General features: G+C 45.1%; 1 protein-coding gene across 1 annotated transcript in view; it reads left to right on the plus strand.

Moving 5' to 3' along the window:
• LOC117000632 (vesicle-associated membrane protein 2-like) overlaps nt 1-15,986 on the plus strand; it is a 54,876-nt gene that overhangs the window by 29,259 nt on the left and 9,631 nt on the right. Inside the window, exons 2-4 of the mRNA XM_033068446.1 lie at nt 8,198-8,315; nt 12,437-12,595; nt 14,535-14,586. Of these exons, the coding sequence (XP_032924337.1) occupies nt 8,198-8,315; nt 12,437-12,595; nt 14,535-14,586 (329 nt within the window). The remainder of the gene's footprint in view (nt 1-8,197; nt 8,316-12,436; nt 12,596-14,534; nt 14,587-15,986) is intronic.

Raw genomic sequence — 15,986 nt, forward strand, 5'->3', positions numbered from 1 at the left:
TTCACTGCTCTGCTTGTAAGTAGATAAATTTGCAGATGTGAGGATGAGACTGATCAAGTGGGATCTAAAGGCATGGCTTAAAGTTCCCCTTCAGTAACCTGCATTAATTCTGTACTGCTGAACAATGTGGGCAGAGATTTGAGATCCACCTTGTTATTGTATCCAGCAGTAAAGTGTTCAGAAATGGAAAAGTTTCTAAATTAATACAACATTATGAATGTTGAAAATGAAGATGTGACAAATAAAAATATTTCTCTGTTCTTGGTAGGAAAGGAAATGCAAGAACCTCACAGTCGTAACACAGATAGTAAATTGTGTTTATGAAAAGATTCTCAAGGTGCAGGTTTGTAAATCCAAGGGCTTAAGATGATGAAAGAATGTTCTTAAAAATGTCACTGTAGATCAAATTTGCCTCTAATCCTTAAAGTTAGTGAGCAACATTCATTTGGCTTGAATAGAAGATACTGGAGAAGATAAATCAGTTGGTCATTACCAACTTAACAAATGTTGATCAAATTAAAGATGATGTCTTAGGGTTCCTCTCCTTTTCCTCTGTGTGCATATTTAGCTTACCAGATGGTTAATGCAGTCATAATAAACTAGTGGGAATATTTAATTAAATGTGTTCCCAGGACGTTAAATGCAGAGTATTATCCTTTGGCTGGTGATCAGAGTAAATATTTGGTAATAAGGGAGAGTCCTTGTAGAATATTGTTGGTAATACATGAAAAGCACATTTGAGAACAGAGCTGTTTTCAAAGCAGAACTTTTTTCACAAAATAAAGACATCTCAAATGCTAATTCCTTTCATACGTGGGGTTTTGTTCTACCACCGATTCATTATTACTCATTGCACAGTTATTACAAACAGCACGAGGAATAATTTGAAATTTGATAGTCCTGGAATGGAAGTATCTAAGTTTAAGTCTGTAGCCATTTACCTGTCAAGAGTCACATTTTTACTGAATACTGAAGGGCTCAGATAGAAAAAACACAATGAGGAGCAACATCTGTTTAAGCAGTGCTGCTTCCCTTGTCAGTGAAGGAAGCCTGTTTAACTCTTGTTGGGAGATAATTCTGCTCCCTGTGTGAGGTCTCAGAGGGCTGAAAACTTCTTTGTGCAGCCTGGCAATCCCTCCAGCCACTGTATGCAAATGTCCAGTAGCTCAGCAGTGATGCTCCTCTGTCAATCAACTGTTCATCTCCTCAGCCTAACCAGTTTCATGATAGCATGGCTTTCTTTACTCCCATTGAGCAACTTTGTTTTGTTCTCCTGCAGAGGTGAGATTAGTAGAATGAAAACAAGGATAAACCCAGCCTACTATAATAGACTGGCTAATAACTGGAGGGGGAAAGATGAGCTAGAAATCTGAAATATGTGCAATTAGTAGGCAGGTGAACTGAAAAGCAAATAACCCTACTGAGAGTATCTCAGAAGTGGGAGGTCATGGTCTCTAGCCAGGGCTGTCTTTTGGAGAGGCCTCCCTGCAGGCAGAGAACATCATTACCTGCTTGGAAGAAGAATGAGAACCTGAAGAACACTTAATTTTATAGGGGTGCTATAAGTTTCTCTGCACCTCTCCTGACAAGTGGTGTGTGGTTTTCAAAGAATAACAGGACCTGCCATTTGACACTATCCCATTACACTATGGGAAAACCAAAAAATTTGGTAGGAGGGGTTGGGATGAATGTAATTTCCTGGGCACAAAGGGAAACACATCTGTCCACCCACAGCTGTGGTAGGTTCATGCTGTTGTTAAGTTTGTGCAGTTAAGGACTTGAGTCTGGAAGGCTCAGAATCTTAAGGAGTTTAAATATCAATTTCTTTGAGAGGTGATGTGAATAGCTGAGCACAGAATTTTAGTCTGCTCTGTTTATCAGACTGGATTTCGTTAGGATTCTGGCAAACCTCACATAGCCATGCTGATTGGTAAGAAAACTTTTTTAGCTAGTCTTGGCTAAACTGACCTCGTGGAAAATTAAAATCCCATGTGGTAGCATCTGATTTACACAAAGCTGGAAACCTGCAAATTCCTCCAGAACATGGAAGACTAAAAGTAGTGTCAATAAAAGTCCCTCTCTGCAAACTATCAGTGGAAAAATTGGTTTAGCTGTTACTGCATAGGAAGAAACAAAATAAGTCCAAAACTAACAGCAAACCTCCAGGGCTATAGAGCTCCTTTATTTCCTTAGAGATCCTTGTGCCTCAAAGCTTTCCATTGCATCTCAATTCACAGATGAACGTTCTCTGCTCTAGGGATTGTGAGATGGGTTTGTTTCTGCTACTCCTTGGGCCAGAATCTTCCGTGACATGCATAGCCACTAAAGCAGTGTATGAATTTGCATTTGTTGCTGATTCTAATAATTGTTTTAGAGTTAAATCTCAGGAGTGCAAAGCTATGGAAGTGTTCTGATTTATTTTACAGTTAAACAAAGGGGTGTTTGTGGTGTGTTTTTCAAATGCCTTTGAAACCACAGACTGTCAGACTCTAATTCAACAGTGAAGCCCAAATGGGTGGGTGTCTTTTGAAGGGGTCCACAAGGAAAAAGTGTCTTAAATATATGTACAGTAGTTTCACGAATACAAGCCGCACGGATTATAAGCCGCACCCCCGGTGCCTCGACAATGTTGCTGTCTTTGTCAATAGATAAGCCGCACCCCGAATATTAGCCGCACTTTCGTTCTTCGCGAGAATCCGTGCGCAGCTTTCACAAATTGGCCAATTAGTAAGAGGATCGCGGCATAGCGGGCTTTACTGGCTCGGGGCGGGGCCAGGCAGGCTCGGCCCGCTCATGGTTGCCGACGGGGCCGGGTGGCCCAGCTCAGCGCCACGGCTCGGCGGGGTGGCCGGGTGGTGCTGCCGCCGCCGCCGGGCTCGCTGGCCCCCCTCTCCCGTCAGCACTGCCCCGCTGCCGCGTTCGCTCGCCCGGCTGGCAGGGCTGCCGCCGCCGGGCTCGCCGTCCGCCCCGCTGCCGCTTTCGCTCGCCCCGCGCCGCGCCTCGCGAGCGCCGCGCCCGCCCCGCGCCGCGCCCGCCCCGCGGCTCGCGGTTCGCGGCTCGCGGTTCGCGGCTCGCGGTTCGCGGCTCGCGGCTCGCGGCTCGCGGTTCGCGGCTCGCGGTTCGCGGCGGCGCTTTCGCGGCTCGCGGTTCGCGGCGGCGCTTTCGCGGCTCGCGGTTCGCGGCTCGCGGCTCGCGGCGGCGCTTTCGCGGCTCGCGGCTCGCGGTTCGCGGCTCGCGGTTCGCGGCTCGCGGCTCGCGGCTCGCGGTTCGCGGCGGCGCTTTCGCGGCTCGCGGTTCGCGGCTCGCGGTTCGCGGCTCGCGGCTCGCGGTTCGCGGCTCGCGGTTCGCGGCGGCGCTTTCGCGGCTCGCGGTTCGCGGCGGCGCTTTCGCGGCTCGCGGTTCGCGGCTCGCGGCTCGCGGCGGCGCTTTCGCGGCTCGCGGCTCGCGGTTCGCGGCTCGCGGCTCGCGGTTCGCGGCTCGCGGCTCGCGGCTCGCGGTTCGCGGCGGCGCTTTCGCGGCTCGCGGTTCGCGGCTCGCGGTTCGCGGCTCGCGGTTCGCGGCTCGCGGTTCGCGGCTCGCGGTTCGCGGCTCGCGGTTCGCGGCTCGCGGCGGCGCTTTCGCGGCTCGCGGCGAGCGGCGGCGCTTTCGCGGCTCGCGGCGAGCGGCGGCGCTTTCGCGGCTCGCGGCGAGCGGCGAGCGGCGGCGCTTTCGCGAGGGCCGCTTTCGCTCGCCCCGCCGGCAGGGCTGCCGCCGCCGCCACCAGGCTCGCCGGCCGCCCCCTCCCGTCTGCACCGCCGCCGCGTTTCCTCGCCCTGGCCGGCACTGCAGGCCCCCGCACCGCCGGGCTCCCCCACGGTGCTGGCCCCGATTATGCTGGGCTTCCCCCGCTGCCAGGCAGCCCCACCCGCCGGCCTTCCTGCTTCTGCCATGCTCCCCTGCACTGCTAGCCCCAGTTCTCCCGGGCTCCCCCGCCCTGCTGGCTCAGGCTCTGCCGCCCGCCCCCGACACTGCTGGCCCCGCCTCTGCCAGGCTTTCCCACCTCTGCCGGGGCCGGCCGGGCTCCAGCTTGGCTTGGGGCTGCCGCGGGCTCTCACTTCCGTGTTGGCAGCTTTTAGAATTTTGTTAATAGATTAGCCGCCCCGGAATATTAGCCGCACTTCCGGGTTTCCACCAAAATTTTGGTCAAATTGGTGCGGCTTGTATTCGTGAAATTACTGTAAACTCCAGCAGCAAATATGTACTACACAAACACAATACCTGAACAGTAAAAAAAAAAAATAAAAGGGAAGAGAGGCAGTGGAATTTTATTTTATTTTATTTTATTTTATTTTATTTTATTTTATTTTATTTTATTTTATTTTATTTTATTTGAATAACAGGGAAAGGGTTTGAGGAAAGAGGACTCAGACGGAGGTTCTTCAAAAATTGCCTGCTTTGTTTCATTTTTGGTAGGGATCATTAATTGATGCACATTCACTGCCCCTCCCCTGGGCTCTGCCAGCTGACACCTATAAAGCTGTGTGATGTGATTTTCACTTTGTGCTATCAGCTTTAGCTGTGTTTCTCACTGTTTAAGTCTGAGGGGTAGAAAATAACTCCTCTGTTAGAAATAGGTTGTGAGCTTTGACTCCAGTCGGTTGGGAGGAGCAGAAGGAGGACAATGAAGAGGGCTGGGCTGCTCTGCCACAGAATTTCTGTGCTTGGAGAAGTCCCTTCTTCTCCCTGCATCTGTTTCCAGCCATATGTAGGGATAACAGCTTTTCCTTAGCTGAGTACCGTGTTGTCAGGATAAAGACTTTGAAGGGATTAGGTCCTGTAGTTGGAGGCTTTAAAAAGCACTTTGGATGGATAAAAGAAGATGCTGAAAGCAGCCTTGGAGGTCCTCACGTAAACTGTACCAAGGCACACCTCCTTCCCCTAGCCTGACTAAGTGAAAAAATTCTGCTGTGTAGCTCACACATAGGAACAAAAATGAAAGTGTGTGTCAGATGGTTTCCCAAAATATGAGATATGCAATCATCCTTAATGTTTTTTTCAGCCAGTGCTGAAATGCAAAACAGTAACACTGGATTTCTCCAATTCTCTTTTAATTAAGAGTTGCAGCTGCCTTTGACTGTCAGATCTAAATAGTGAGTTGCTTCCCAAACATCTCAGCGAGATGACAAATTTCTTAGTCATGAATTTGACCTACCACTTTCAGGCCCAAGTGGAAGAGCTGAGGATGTCTGAGGCAGCTGAGACCATTCTGCTGAGTCACTCAGAAAGTCCTGAACGTTCCTTCCAAGGTGGCTGCAAACAGAGCCTACACTGCTCTCAGTCTGTTGGGTGTGCTGGCTGATTCAAATCTGGCTGTGCTCTGATGTCACACAGTGGTTGCCATTCAAGGGTACTGGCTAAGATTCAAACCCTTTTTCACCAACAATAACAGAATTTCATTCCACTTTCAAAATTAGTTTGACTTGTTCTTGGGAATGGCCGGTCTTAGCACCAATGGTAATTTTTTTCCTTTTCCTAAAAAATGTATACAAGTCTGATGGCTAAAGGCCTAGTGATGGAGCTTTTTTATGGATTTTGAATTCTTTTGTAGCTCCCCAAAATCATGTCAGACCATGAGAAATTATACTTTAAAGTTGTGATGCTTCATGTATTTCAAAAGGAAGCTTCTACAACACAGTGTTAATATTTTTGCATAAATTTCTTTGAATAACACTTCTGAGAAATTATAAGCTGATATGACATGGTACAGAGGCAATAATAGAGGAATTATGTAAATGCAGAAAGAATTATGTAAATGTAGGCTGGACTTTAATTCTAGAGTTTTTGCTGTATGATATCGCAGAGAATGTCTGTGCTTAGAAGTGATGCAGGCCTTTAGTTCCCCTCTTTACCAGAAATCTTGGATTAGATTTTAGGTAATTAATTAAGATAGGTATGTGACTTATGAGCTTGCTGTGCCTTAGCATAAAGATTGCCATCTCTCGTTGGTGGTTGCAGTAACTCCTGCTGGATCATCAGGGCAACTGTAAAAACACCGATTCCTCCCGTCATTTCCTCCCTTGTGCGGGGAGCAGAAAAGCCCCAGAAAATGCAGTTGAAACCAAATTAAATGGCAGCAAGAATGCTGGAAGAGAACAACCTTGAGACTATCTACTGTATGGCAAGTCATTTTAAGGACCGCTTGGGAGGTGCAAAAAAAAGAAGAGAATTACTCGGCAGGAAAGGTGCATGGCAGAGCTCCAAACTTTGGAGCTATCTTGTAGCTCTGACCGAGAACATCACTGAATTTATAAGCTCTGCTTACAGCAAAACGTGGCAGGGAAAACCTCACATACTCCTCTTCTGTAGTCTCTGAGATTCCAACAGTGCATAACTTGAGAGAGGCGCTCCCTTGACATTTGTAGTAGTGACATGGTGTTTCCACAGGAAAAATCTGCTTGTGTTGATTGGGAAAATGCCTATTTACTTCCTTAACTGCACAGAAGTTTTACTGTTTCAATTTTAGCTCTGTTGTTGTATCAGGATTGCCCTTTGAGGCTGTTGATGCTCCAGGGAGATCTTGTTTTATGTGATGTACATTATAGGCAGACTTTTATCCTTTGTGACAACTCAAATCCTGTTGGGATGCTGGCCCATGGCAATGGGTGGAGTATTCCCTTGCAGGTGGCAGCAGCATCTGTTTTTATGTTTTGAGTAGTGGCCGTGAGGTCCTCAAAGGATGAGTAAGTAGTGCACAGCTCAATTCCTTCTCTTTCAGCTCGAGCTTGCTGATGACATTCTCAGCCCCAGCTGAAAAGTGAAGTGTAAGCTACAGCAGGTCTGCAAACAGCTGCTCCACCTCTGGGAGCTTCTGAGGGTCAGTGCTATCCACAGGGATGTCAGCCCTCAGGCAATACTGTCAAACTGAATTTTGCAGCTTAAGGCATCTTTGGGGACCTAACTTCAGTGCCCCCAGGAACTGTTTTGACAGTGTATTAATGAGGCCATAATTCCAGCAGCATTAATCAGACCCCAGGATGTAGAAGGGAATGATTCACAGAGAAACACTGTGTTCTCTCAGTCTGTCACTGTGGGAAGGCATTGGTAATGCATGAGTGGGATTTGTGATATTTTTCAGTTCACATGCTCAGGGATTTCCTCAGGAAAGGTTTTATTTGCTTGAGGGAAGGAGTGAGAGGGGTCCCTTGAAAGAAGAGATGAGGTTTCCCAGGTTAGAGCATGGGTGTGAAGGATGGCTGGCTGAGGTTCAGGGACCCTGCTCAGGCTGGGGGGCTGGTTTGTTTGCACAAACTCATACTCTGAGACAGACCAGACCTGTTGTTGGATTTTCAGGATGCTTTGTTGTGTCCTTTGCTGTAGAGCAAACTGGAGAATTCGAGTGTTGAAGCTTAAGAAGTGCTGTGCAGAACAGGGCTCTGTTCACAGCAGTGCTGCAGATACTCCTCCAGGGGCTGTGGATGTGCTGAAGCTGCTCTGCGGGGCATTCGGTGCCCAGGCCTGGGGAGAGTCAGCATTGCTGGATGCCAGGGATGACTGACCCCAGGCTGTGTGCAATTCTCACCCCCACTTCCTCCTCTGTTTCTTTCTCCTCTCCTGTTTGTGAGGGTTGTGATCTCCTCCTATTTCTGCTTGTTTCCTTCTGTTTATCTTTGGTGAGGCAGAGAGCAGGGCAGTGCTTTACTCAGAGAGGGAGAGGGAAGACAGGGTCACAGCCCATCTCTTACTGCATTAACACAAAGTCCCCAGAGCAGAGTGTGTCCCCCAGAGGGACATAAACTCTGCCCTGCCAGTCAGGCCTGTGATCAGTTTGGCCACCAGCCTAACTTAGGGCAGATAATCTGAACTGTTTGCTGTTTAAAAAAGCAGCAAGGGAGGTGGGAAAGTTTGATAAAGCCCCATCAAGAAATAGTGTAAAAACTGATTGTGGTAAAAACTGAGATGGAATAGAATGGTAGGGTTGTGATCCAGGGATGGAAAACGTGGATTGAAACAATGAAAAAGTTCTCTGAAGAAGAAGAAGAAGAAGAAGAAGAAGAAGAAGAAGAAGAAGAAGAAGAAGAAGAAGAAGAAGAAGAAGACGAAGGTGCTTTGAAACTTCAGAAGTTCTTTGAAGAGATGGGTACTTTTTACCAGTTCCAGAAAAGGGATCGTGAACAAGTAAAGATGTTTTGGTCACGTAGCTCCTCTGGTTTTGCTCTAGGTCTGTTCCAGCTTCTGCCCAGGGTGCCAGCGGTGCTGCAGGGGCTGCAGGGCCCCCTCCTGCCACCAATGTGTCCAGCAACAAGAGGCTGCAGCAGACACAAGCCCAGGTGGACGAGGTAAGTGGCTCCAGCACAAGGGTGCTGCTGTGGCCAGTTTCCTCCTTCGTGCAACTCCTACTCATCTGAAGGCAGTGGGTCTAGGAAATGAGATTTATCAGAGGAGGCAGACAGTACAAGAGAGATCCTGAATATAAACATCCCTGTACCAGCAACAGTTCTGCAGATTAAATGTGGGCATTGGTGCCAATTCAGGAATTCCTCCCAGTCTGGTTAGGAGGAAATGTCATAGTGGAAGCAGCTCTTGTAGTGTGTTCCTGCACTCCTAAAGATTAGGTGCTAATTTCACAGACTGTTTCACAGGGACAGGCCATCAGCTGCTCATGGAGAGATTGAAACGATCAGAATTGAGCCCTGAGGGCGGTGTTCATTAGCAAGAGCTCTATTGATCATCACAATGTATTCCCAAAGAAAGGCACCCACACATGATGTCATAACAGCATCTTTAAAAAGTCCCCACTCCTTTTCTCAGTCTTGGAGGACCATGTACCTGTTCCAGCTTGGATCGTTAAATTCTGATCTTAGCTATAATGCCAGTGTCCATCCAGCTGCTCTGGGAATGGGAACAGTGAGCATCCCACTGCTCATGGGTGCAGTCCCTGAGTGTCCCAGAGGGACAGTAGCAGTTGTAGCATCCTTACACACCTGCTGTGTGCATTTGTGGGCTGGGTATTAAGGAAAGAATACTGTAAAACCCCTCCAAAGACTGAAATAACTCATTGTGGTGAAGTGCACAGAGCTTGTGTGATTCTTAAATGCCAAATTGATAAAATACGCATTAGAAAAGATGTACTTGCATACATAAAGGCCTCTGTTTTCAAAAGCTTTGGGCATGCTTTAGAGATAGTAGAGAAGACGTCAAAAAGACTCAAATGCATTTCTTAAATGAGTTAAATGCACCTGTCAAAATGGGCATTGTCATTTTGAAAAGCTTTTCTTTGTTGAAAAACAGTGACTTCCTGGTCTCCGAATTGCTGGTGTTCAGATGTGTTCACAACATACTTCTGGCTGCAGAAATGCCTGCAGAAATGTCTAGACTAGGTTCTCTCTTTATTTCCCCTTCCAGTGGGGAAAGGAATGTTACAGTTTAGCTTTTGTCTTTGGTCAGAATAATGAACAATAATAACTTCTCGTTCTGAACGCAGCGGTCCTGTAATTGTTTATGTGAATGACAGCAAAAGTAACTGTCCCCACAAGCTGATAAAAACTGCCTTTTATTATCCTAAAATGAGTGATGTCTGTCAGATACATAGGGCTCTTCAATAGATCAACAGAGATGGCATCAGAGGATAGTGAAACCCAGCTTTGTGTTTAAGATACTCTGCATTCTGACTCTTTTCACTCAGACCCATGAAAATCTGTCTTTTTGTTGAGGTGATGATGTAATTTTGGCAGTTACTCTTGCCCAGTATGAGAAGACAATGAGTAGTTCTTGGATTTGAGGTTTACGTGGGTGAAGTTCAGGATTCGTGGGGGTTTTGCCTTTCCATTTGAGAGAGAAGCTGCAGTTGATACAGAAGCACAGGATCAGAGAATTAACTAGGTTGGAAAAGACCTTTTGAGATCATCTCAAAAGAGTCCAACCTAAGACCTGACACCTTCCTCATCAACCAAACCACGGCACTGAGTGCCACATCCAGGCTTTTTTTAAACTTGTGCAGGAATGGTGACTCCATCCCCTCCCTGGGCAGATGATTCCAGCACACAATCACTCTTGCAGTGAATAATTTTTCACAGGTTTGAAGTTGATAGCACATGGTCAGCAAGTCCTTCTTATCGGGAAATCACAATATAAGAATAGCCAAGGGAGGCAAGCTAGCACTTCCAGCACTGTGAGATTGCTGGTGTGACCCTGGTTTGTGACACCAAGGGAACCAGTGTGGTGATGCCATGATGAATTTTTTACTTTTTATTTTTATATACCTTTTATGTATTCTCAACACCCTTAACATGCATATTTGTAATTTTTTAAACTTAATATCTTAACAAAGTCCTGATATTTTGCTGGGCCAGAAGACCAGACATCTTAAAAGCCTTGCAGTTGGAGACCAGAAAGCCTTATGCTATCCAAAACATCTCCTGCAAATTAAAACTAGGCCCATCTGGGGGGAATCCTTGAGTTTTGGGCCCAGAGAGGAGTTTTTGAATACAACAGGAGAACAGTAGCTGAGAGGTTATGGAGTTTTAGAGTTACACACTAAAACACTACAGAATCTGAAAAATAGAAAAGATAAATCCTAAGGCATCAGCACCTTAAAGATACTTATTAAATATAAATAAATATAAATTATAATATAATTTATATTTCTATATTATGAAAATATAAATAAATATTTATAATATTTATATATTATAAATATTATAGATTTATAATACAATTTACATTAGAATGGCATGGCATGGCATGGCATGGCATGGCATGGCATGGCATGGCATGGCATGGCATGGCATGGCATTAGAATAGAATAGAATAGAATAGAATAGAATAGAATAGAATAGAATAGAATAGAATAGAATAGAATAGAATAGAATAGAATGCTTTGTCCTTTCTCCCCGATCTTTCCCGGATCTGTTCTTTCCCTGCCGGGCAGGGACATCACCTGCAGGTGGCAGCAGAGCCTCGGGCAGCGCAGGAACCTTCGGGTCTGCACGAATCAATGATATTTTTAACGCTACACCAACGGCCGCGGAGTATTTCAGCTATTCCTCTGTTGGGTTTTCCCACCTGATTGCTCTAGACTTCGTAGAGTTTATTTTCTAAAGCCCAGGCAAACATTTATTTACTTGACAAAAATGAAATCTCTCCTGCACAAGTGTTCACTGCAACCAGGCTAGATTCAAACAAACAAAAAGCAAAACCAAAACCAAACAAACCAAAAGCCAAAACCCCCAAACAAACAACCCCCCAAAATCCCCACAAAGAAACTAAAAAACAAACAGCTCCCCCACAAATAATCAACAATCACATTCCTACCCCCAAATTCCAAAAAGCTAAGAGAATGGGTAGGAAATAGTGGAGTATTTTTTTTTAGCATCTTCAAATAGTTTAACATTTTCACTACAAATCATTGTGGATACAATGCAACTAAATACTAGCTGGGAAATCAATACTTTAAAATGTTATTATTGTTTTATATGAAGTTACGTGCTTGGAAAGTTTTGGTCTGGAAAAGCGAGCAAGAAAATTTAGATTGACCGAACTATTTCATTTTGGTTTAACTTTGGTAGACAAGTGAAACAAATCTTTTGAGACCTTTTGCCAGTCCTCTTAAAGATTCTTTCACTGCTAATTTCATCTCACTGTATTTGAATAATGTATCCTTTAGATAATTCTGGATTTATACGGGTAATAGTTAAGATTTATTAAATATGTATAGCATGGAATTCCTTGTTATAGTGTGATAATTAACAGGCCATCAACCTCACCCACTGCTAGAAAAATTGGACACAACTTTACTGGGATTGTGACACTGACATTTGCTTTAGTGGTGAATTTCTACACCATTTCCATTTAGTTATTGGCTTGCTAGAAGAGGATTTTCACCTTACCCAATGTATAAAACACATGCATGAACATCCCTTGCCTGTTGTATGCTGGCTGTGCAATAAGGTGCCATGAGCTCTCTGCCACTCTTCAGGCTGAATTTGCTCAGGTAAAATGTTCTCCTCCTCCAGTTTCAAGCAGGACTTCAAATCATGGCTGAGGAGTCATCTTGCCCAAAAGATCTGCAGGATGAGAAAATTCTTTGATAAGGAAATGCATACAGTTCCCTTTAGAGTGGCCTTTACCTAGCTGATTTCTCTGCCCCAGGTAAGGAAGGTATTAAATGTACAAGGAAGATAATGGCTTGTTCTTAGTGATATCAATCAAAGTGTGGTATAGAGATCTTCATCAGGTTTTTGTATCACTATAAAAGAAGTCAAAAACTTTAATGAAATGATGGTATTTCATGCTGTCTATTTTCTACCTCAAAGGGCATCCAGCACACAGGCTGGGATTTTGGGGCACTGCCCAGGGAATCCCATCACACACCATGGCTGGCTTTAGGATGAGGTGTGAACAGATGGGTGCCCCCAGCATGCCCGTGGGAGGAGTGTCAGAGGTGTCTGTGCCTTCTCAGGTGGTGGACATCATGAGGATGAACGTGGACAAGGTGCTGGAGAGGGACCAGAAGCTGTCAGAGCTCGACAACCGGGCAGATGCATTGCAAGCAGGTGCCTCACAGTTTGAGACCAGTGCAGCCAAACTGAAGAGGAAATACTGGTGGAAAAATTGCAAGGTAAGGAATAGAAATCCTTGCTGGGAATTGCTTCATTGCATTTAGTGGGACTTTGCCTGCAGGATAGCACCTCTGAGTCATCTCTTCTCCTCAAGGTGACAAAGAGGTGTGTTAACCTTGAGGCTCCAGAACTCAAGCAACTTCGATCTTTACCAGAACCCATATATTCTGCAGTATATAAAATGTAGATACAATTCTTGATACTTCCCTAGTGCCCAATTCTTGGCACTTCCCTAGTGCCTTCAAATAGGGATGGGGAAACATTTCATGTCAATTCACGTCAGTTCTCTGTGGGAGCCGCAAAACCTCATCAGGTGCAGCGAATTCTAGCAGTGGGAGAAAAGAAGCTTTTTCCTTGTGGGGATCATTATTGATTTGATTTTTCTTCAGGATGGTAAACCATTAAAAAATACCCAAAACTGGATTCCACAAACTGCTGTGAGAAGGGAGGAAATTACAGTCTCTTATAAAGAAGGGCTGGTTTGGATAAAGCAGGACTTTCATCAACCAGCTGCCTTCTCTGCTGTATTCAAAGTCTAATGCTTTCCCAAGAGCAGAGGGAACCTCACTCTCCTTTTTCAGACCTCCTCCAGTATTTGTGGAATTTAGACCCAGAAACTTCATCTCCTCTTACTATTCTATGACTTTTGTCTTTGCTTTCCTACTTGTGCAACACCACCATGAACACTGTGCCAAAAGTTCAGCTTCATTTCCATTTCCCAATACCAGCTTTCCTGCTGGCTACTTATGGCCACCCAAATAAAACCAGCTGTTCCCAAGGGAGAATCCCACATGTATCCCTTGCTGGCCTGTTGTCTTCAATCCACAGCACTATGAAATGTAAAGCAAGATAAAATATTCTGGGTAAACTACATCTACAAACGCTCCAGAAAGAAGAGCATCTAGGTTAGAAATTCATCTGAGCACATCCTCTGTGCCTCTTCAGCTGTTGCCCAGCTGATATGCCAGAAGTGCAGGAAGCTGGGCTTTTGGGAGCTACAAGCACAGATTTTGAGTTAGGGTCCCCCATATGACTGCAGTCACCACAGTGACCTGACCTTCACACCTACCCTCATTCTCCTTTCCTCATTGTCCCTTCTTGATTTGTCCTGACAATCTCCCTGTCCTTCCTCTGGCTCACAAATTCTGGAAAGACAAGGAAGAAATTTTTTAAAAAATCTGCAAGCCAATGGCTGGCTCTGTCCTCGTGTAGGAGGAATGAAGGCCTTGATTTGACACGCCCACCTTTGTTGTTTTTCGGTCTTTTTACTCACTGGGGTAATAATGGCAACTGGCCTGCAGCATCCTTGGAGAGCTTGTTAGCTTCCAGCTTTCCAGAGCCCAGGAGGGGTCTCTGAGGCTGCTCTGTGCAGGTGTGGGCTGTGCACAGAGCTGCCTCTGCTCTGCTGTTCCTAGGGGAGCAGCTCCTGCTTTGCACTGAGCTGTTTCCAGGAAAGTGTGCTGGCAACTGCTGTGGCAACTGCCGTGGCTAGCATGGGCTTCTTGTTTCAGCAGCACCAGCACAAAAGGCAGCACAAACAGCTGCTGGGCTTTAGACATCTCCAGCTGCCCCTTCACTGCCTTCAGGAGCATGGGGAAGAGGGATGAGGTGGCTCTGCTATAAAGGGGTGCATGGCCGCTCTGAACTCAGCCACTGCAGTGGTTTTTCTTTGGAAATTGAGTTTTTCCTCACTGCTGGGAATGGTTGAAGTTGGTCACTGCATCTTTAGCTGATGGAAGAGGCTTTGACACGAGGCTATGTGTCTATTTTAAAACCAACACTAAATCTGGGGCCTTAACAAGTCTGTTGTGAGTGTTTACAAGAGTTAAAAGTATGAGGAATGAGTCACTCAGTAAAAGCAAAAGAATTGAGGGGTTAATTCCTGTCATGTGAAAATCTGACTTTCTCTTTTTCTTTCTTATAACTTTCTTTTTATAGATGATGATCATCCTTGGTGTAGTATGCGCAGTCATTCTCATTATAATTATAAGTGAGTAATTCATTTTCTCTTTTATTTATGATCTCAGTAGCTTGTGACTTAAGAATGGCTGGTACATTAAAAACCAAAGCAACAAAAAATGGATATAAAATATTAAAACTGATTAATTTGTGAAATTTCCCTTCTAGTGTTATGCTTTTATAGTGAGAATTACTGCAAACTCTCTGGACACATATTGGCAGAACTTGTTGACATTTAATGTTTTTTACATTAGCATGTTACATAACTTTGCCTAGGATTAAAAGCTCTCCCTTTTTATGTTTTAAATCAATTTTTATACAGTCACAGAGATCTTCCTTTCATTATGATGAGTGACACAGTCCTGGTGTTTTCTACTAAAAAATTCTTGAAATACTTCATGCCTATAAAAAGAGGGTGAAGGCACACAGGCAAACAGGCATCTGATGAATTTTTTAGAAGTGTGTAGGTGCCCGGTTTCTGCCGTATCAGCTAGAATTTGAGATGTCAGTGTTTCTGAAGATCCTTTTGCCTCGAATGCCCAAATGTTGTTAAAAGATGGCCCAAAGTCTCCCTGATTTATTTTCTCAAAAGATCATCTCATTCCACGCAGTTGGTGCAGGGAAGTTAGCTATGAATGAATAATAGCAGTCATGCTGGTTGGGACTCGGGGACCTTGTAATGACAGGAACTGAACATTTCATTTATGTAACCCTGTGCTAGCAACAGCTGTTAGGTGACATAACTGTAATATGGCATTAACTCCTAAAAGGGAGATTTCTTCAGATACACAATGCAGGTGGCAACCCAGAAGAGATTCACCAGAAGGCCAGATTGTGGATGTGAGTTAATTCCCAGCTCTCAAGTTACATGCCTGATATTCAGCATGTTTCCATTTTCCTCTCTTGCTCCTGTAAAGAAGGCTTACAGGATCACCTGTAAACATGACTAAATGGAATGAGATACATGTGACAGTTTATTAGCCTTATGAATGCTGGCACCAGAGTGACCCAGAATAATTCCACGGTTTCGTAACACTGATACAGCAACAATGAGAAATGGTTAGATATTAATTAACTGTATTGACTGGAGGAAGACTGGCCCTTGCTCTGCAATCTAGTGCAGCAACCAGGCAAAAGAAGATGTGCAGCCGTTGAAATAATTGCTGGGTATACATTCCTCATTGACCATTATGTGAGTCTTAAGAAGAAAGTACAAAGTGGTCCAGACAGCTTGTAACTCCTCCATGCTGTATGTTAGGCTGAAACACGTGTAAGAACATTGTTTCACTCCTGGTTTAAAATATTGAATGCCTGTCCTGGTAAGTTAAAAAAACCCCAAAAAACCCAAAACCAAAGAGTACAGTTTTGACATGGGTTAGGTTGAGTTTAGGGTATTTAATCACAAACTTGTGTGTCATATTGTTCAACCCA

This window comes from Catharus ustulatus, chromosome 10, assembly GCF_009819885.2.
Source record: "Catharus ustulatus isolate bCatUst1 chromosome 10, bCatUst1.pri.v2, whole genome shotgun sequence".
Classification (NCBI taxonomy): Eukaryota; Metazoa; Chordata; class Aves; order Passeriformes; family Turdidae; genus Catharus; species Catharus ustulatus.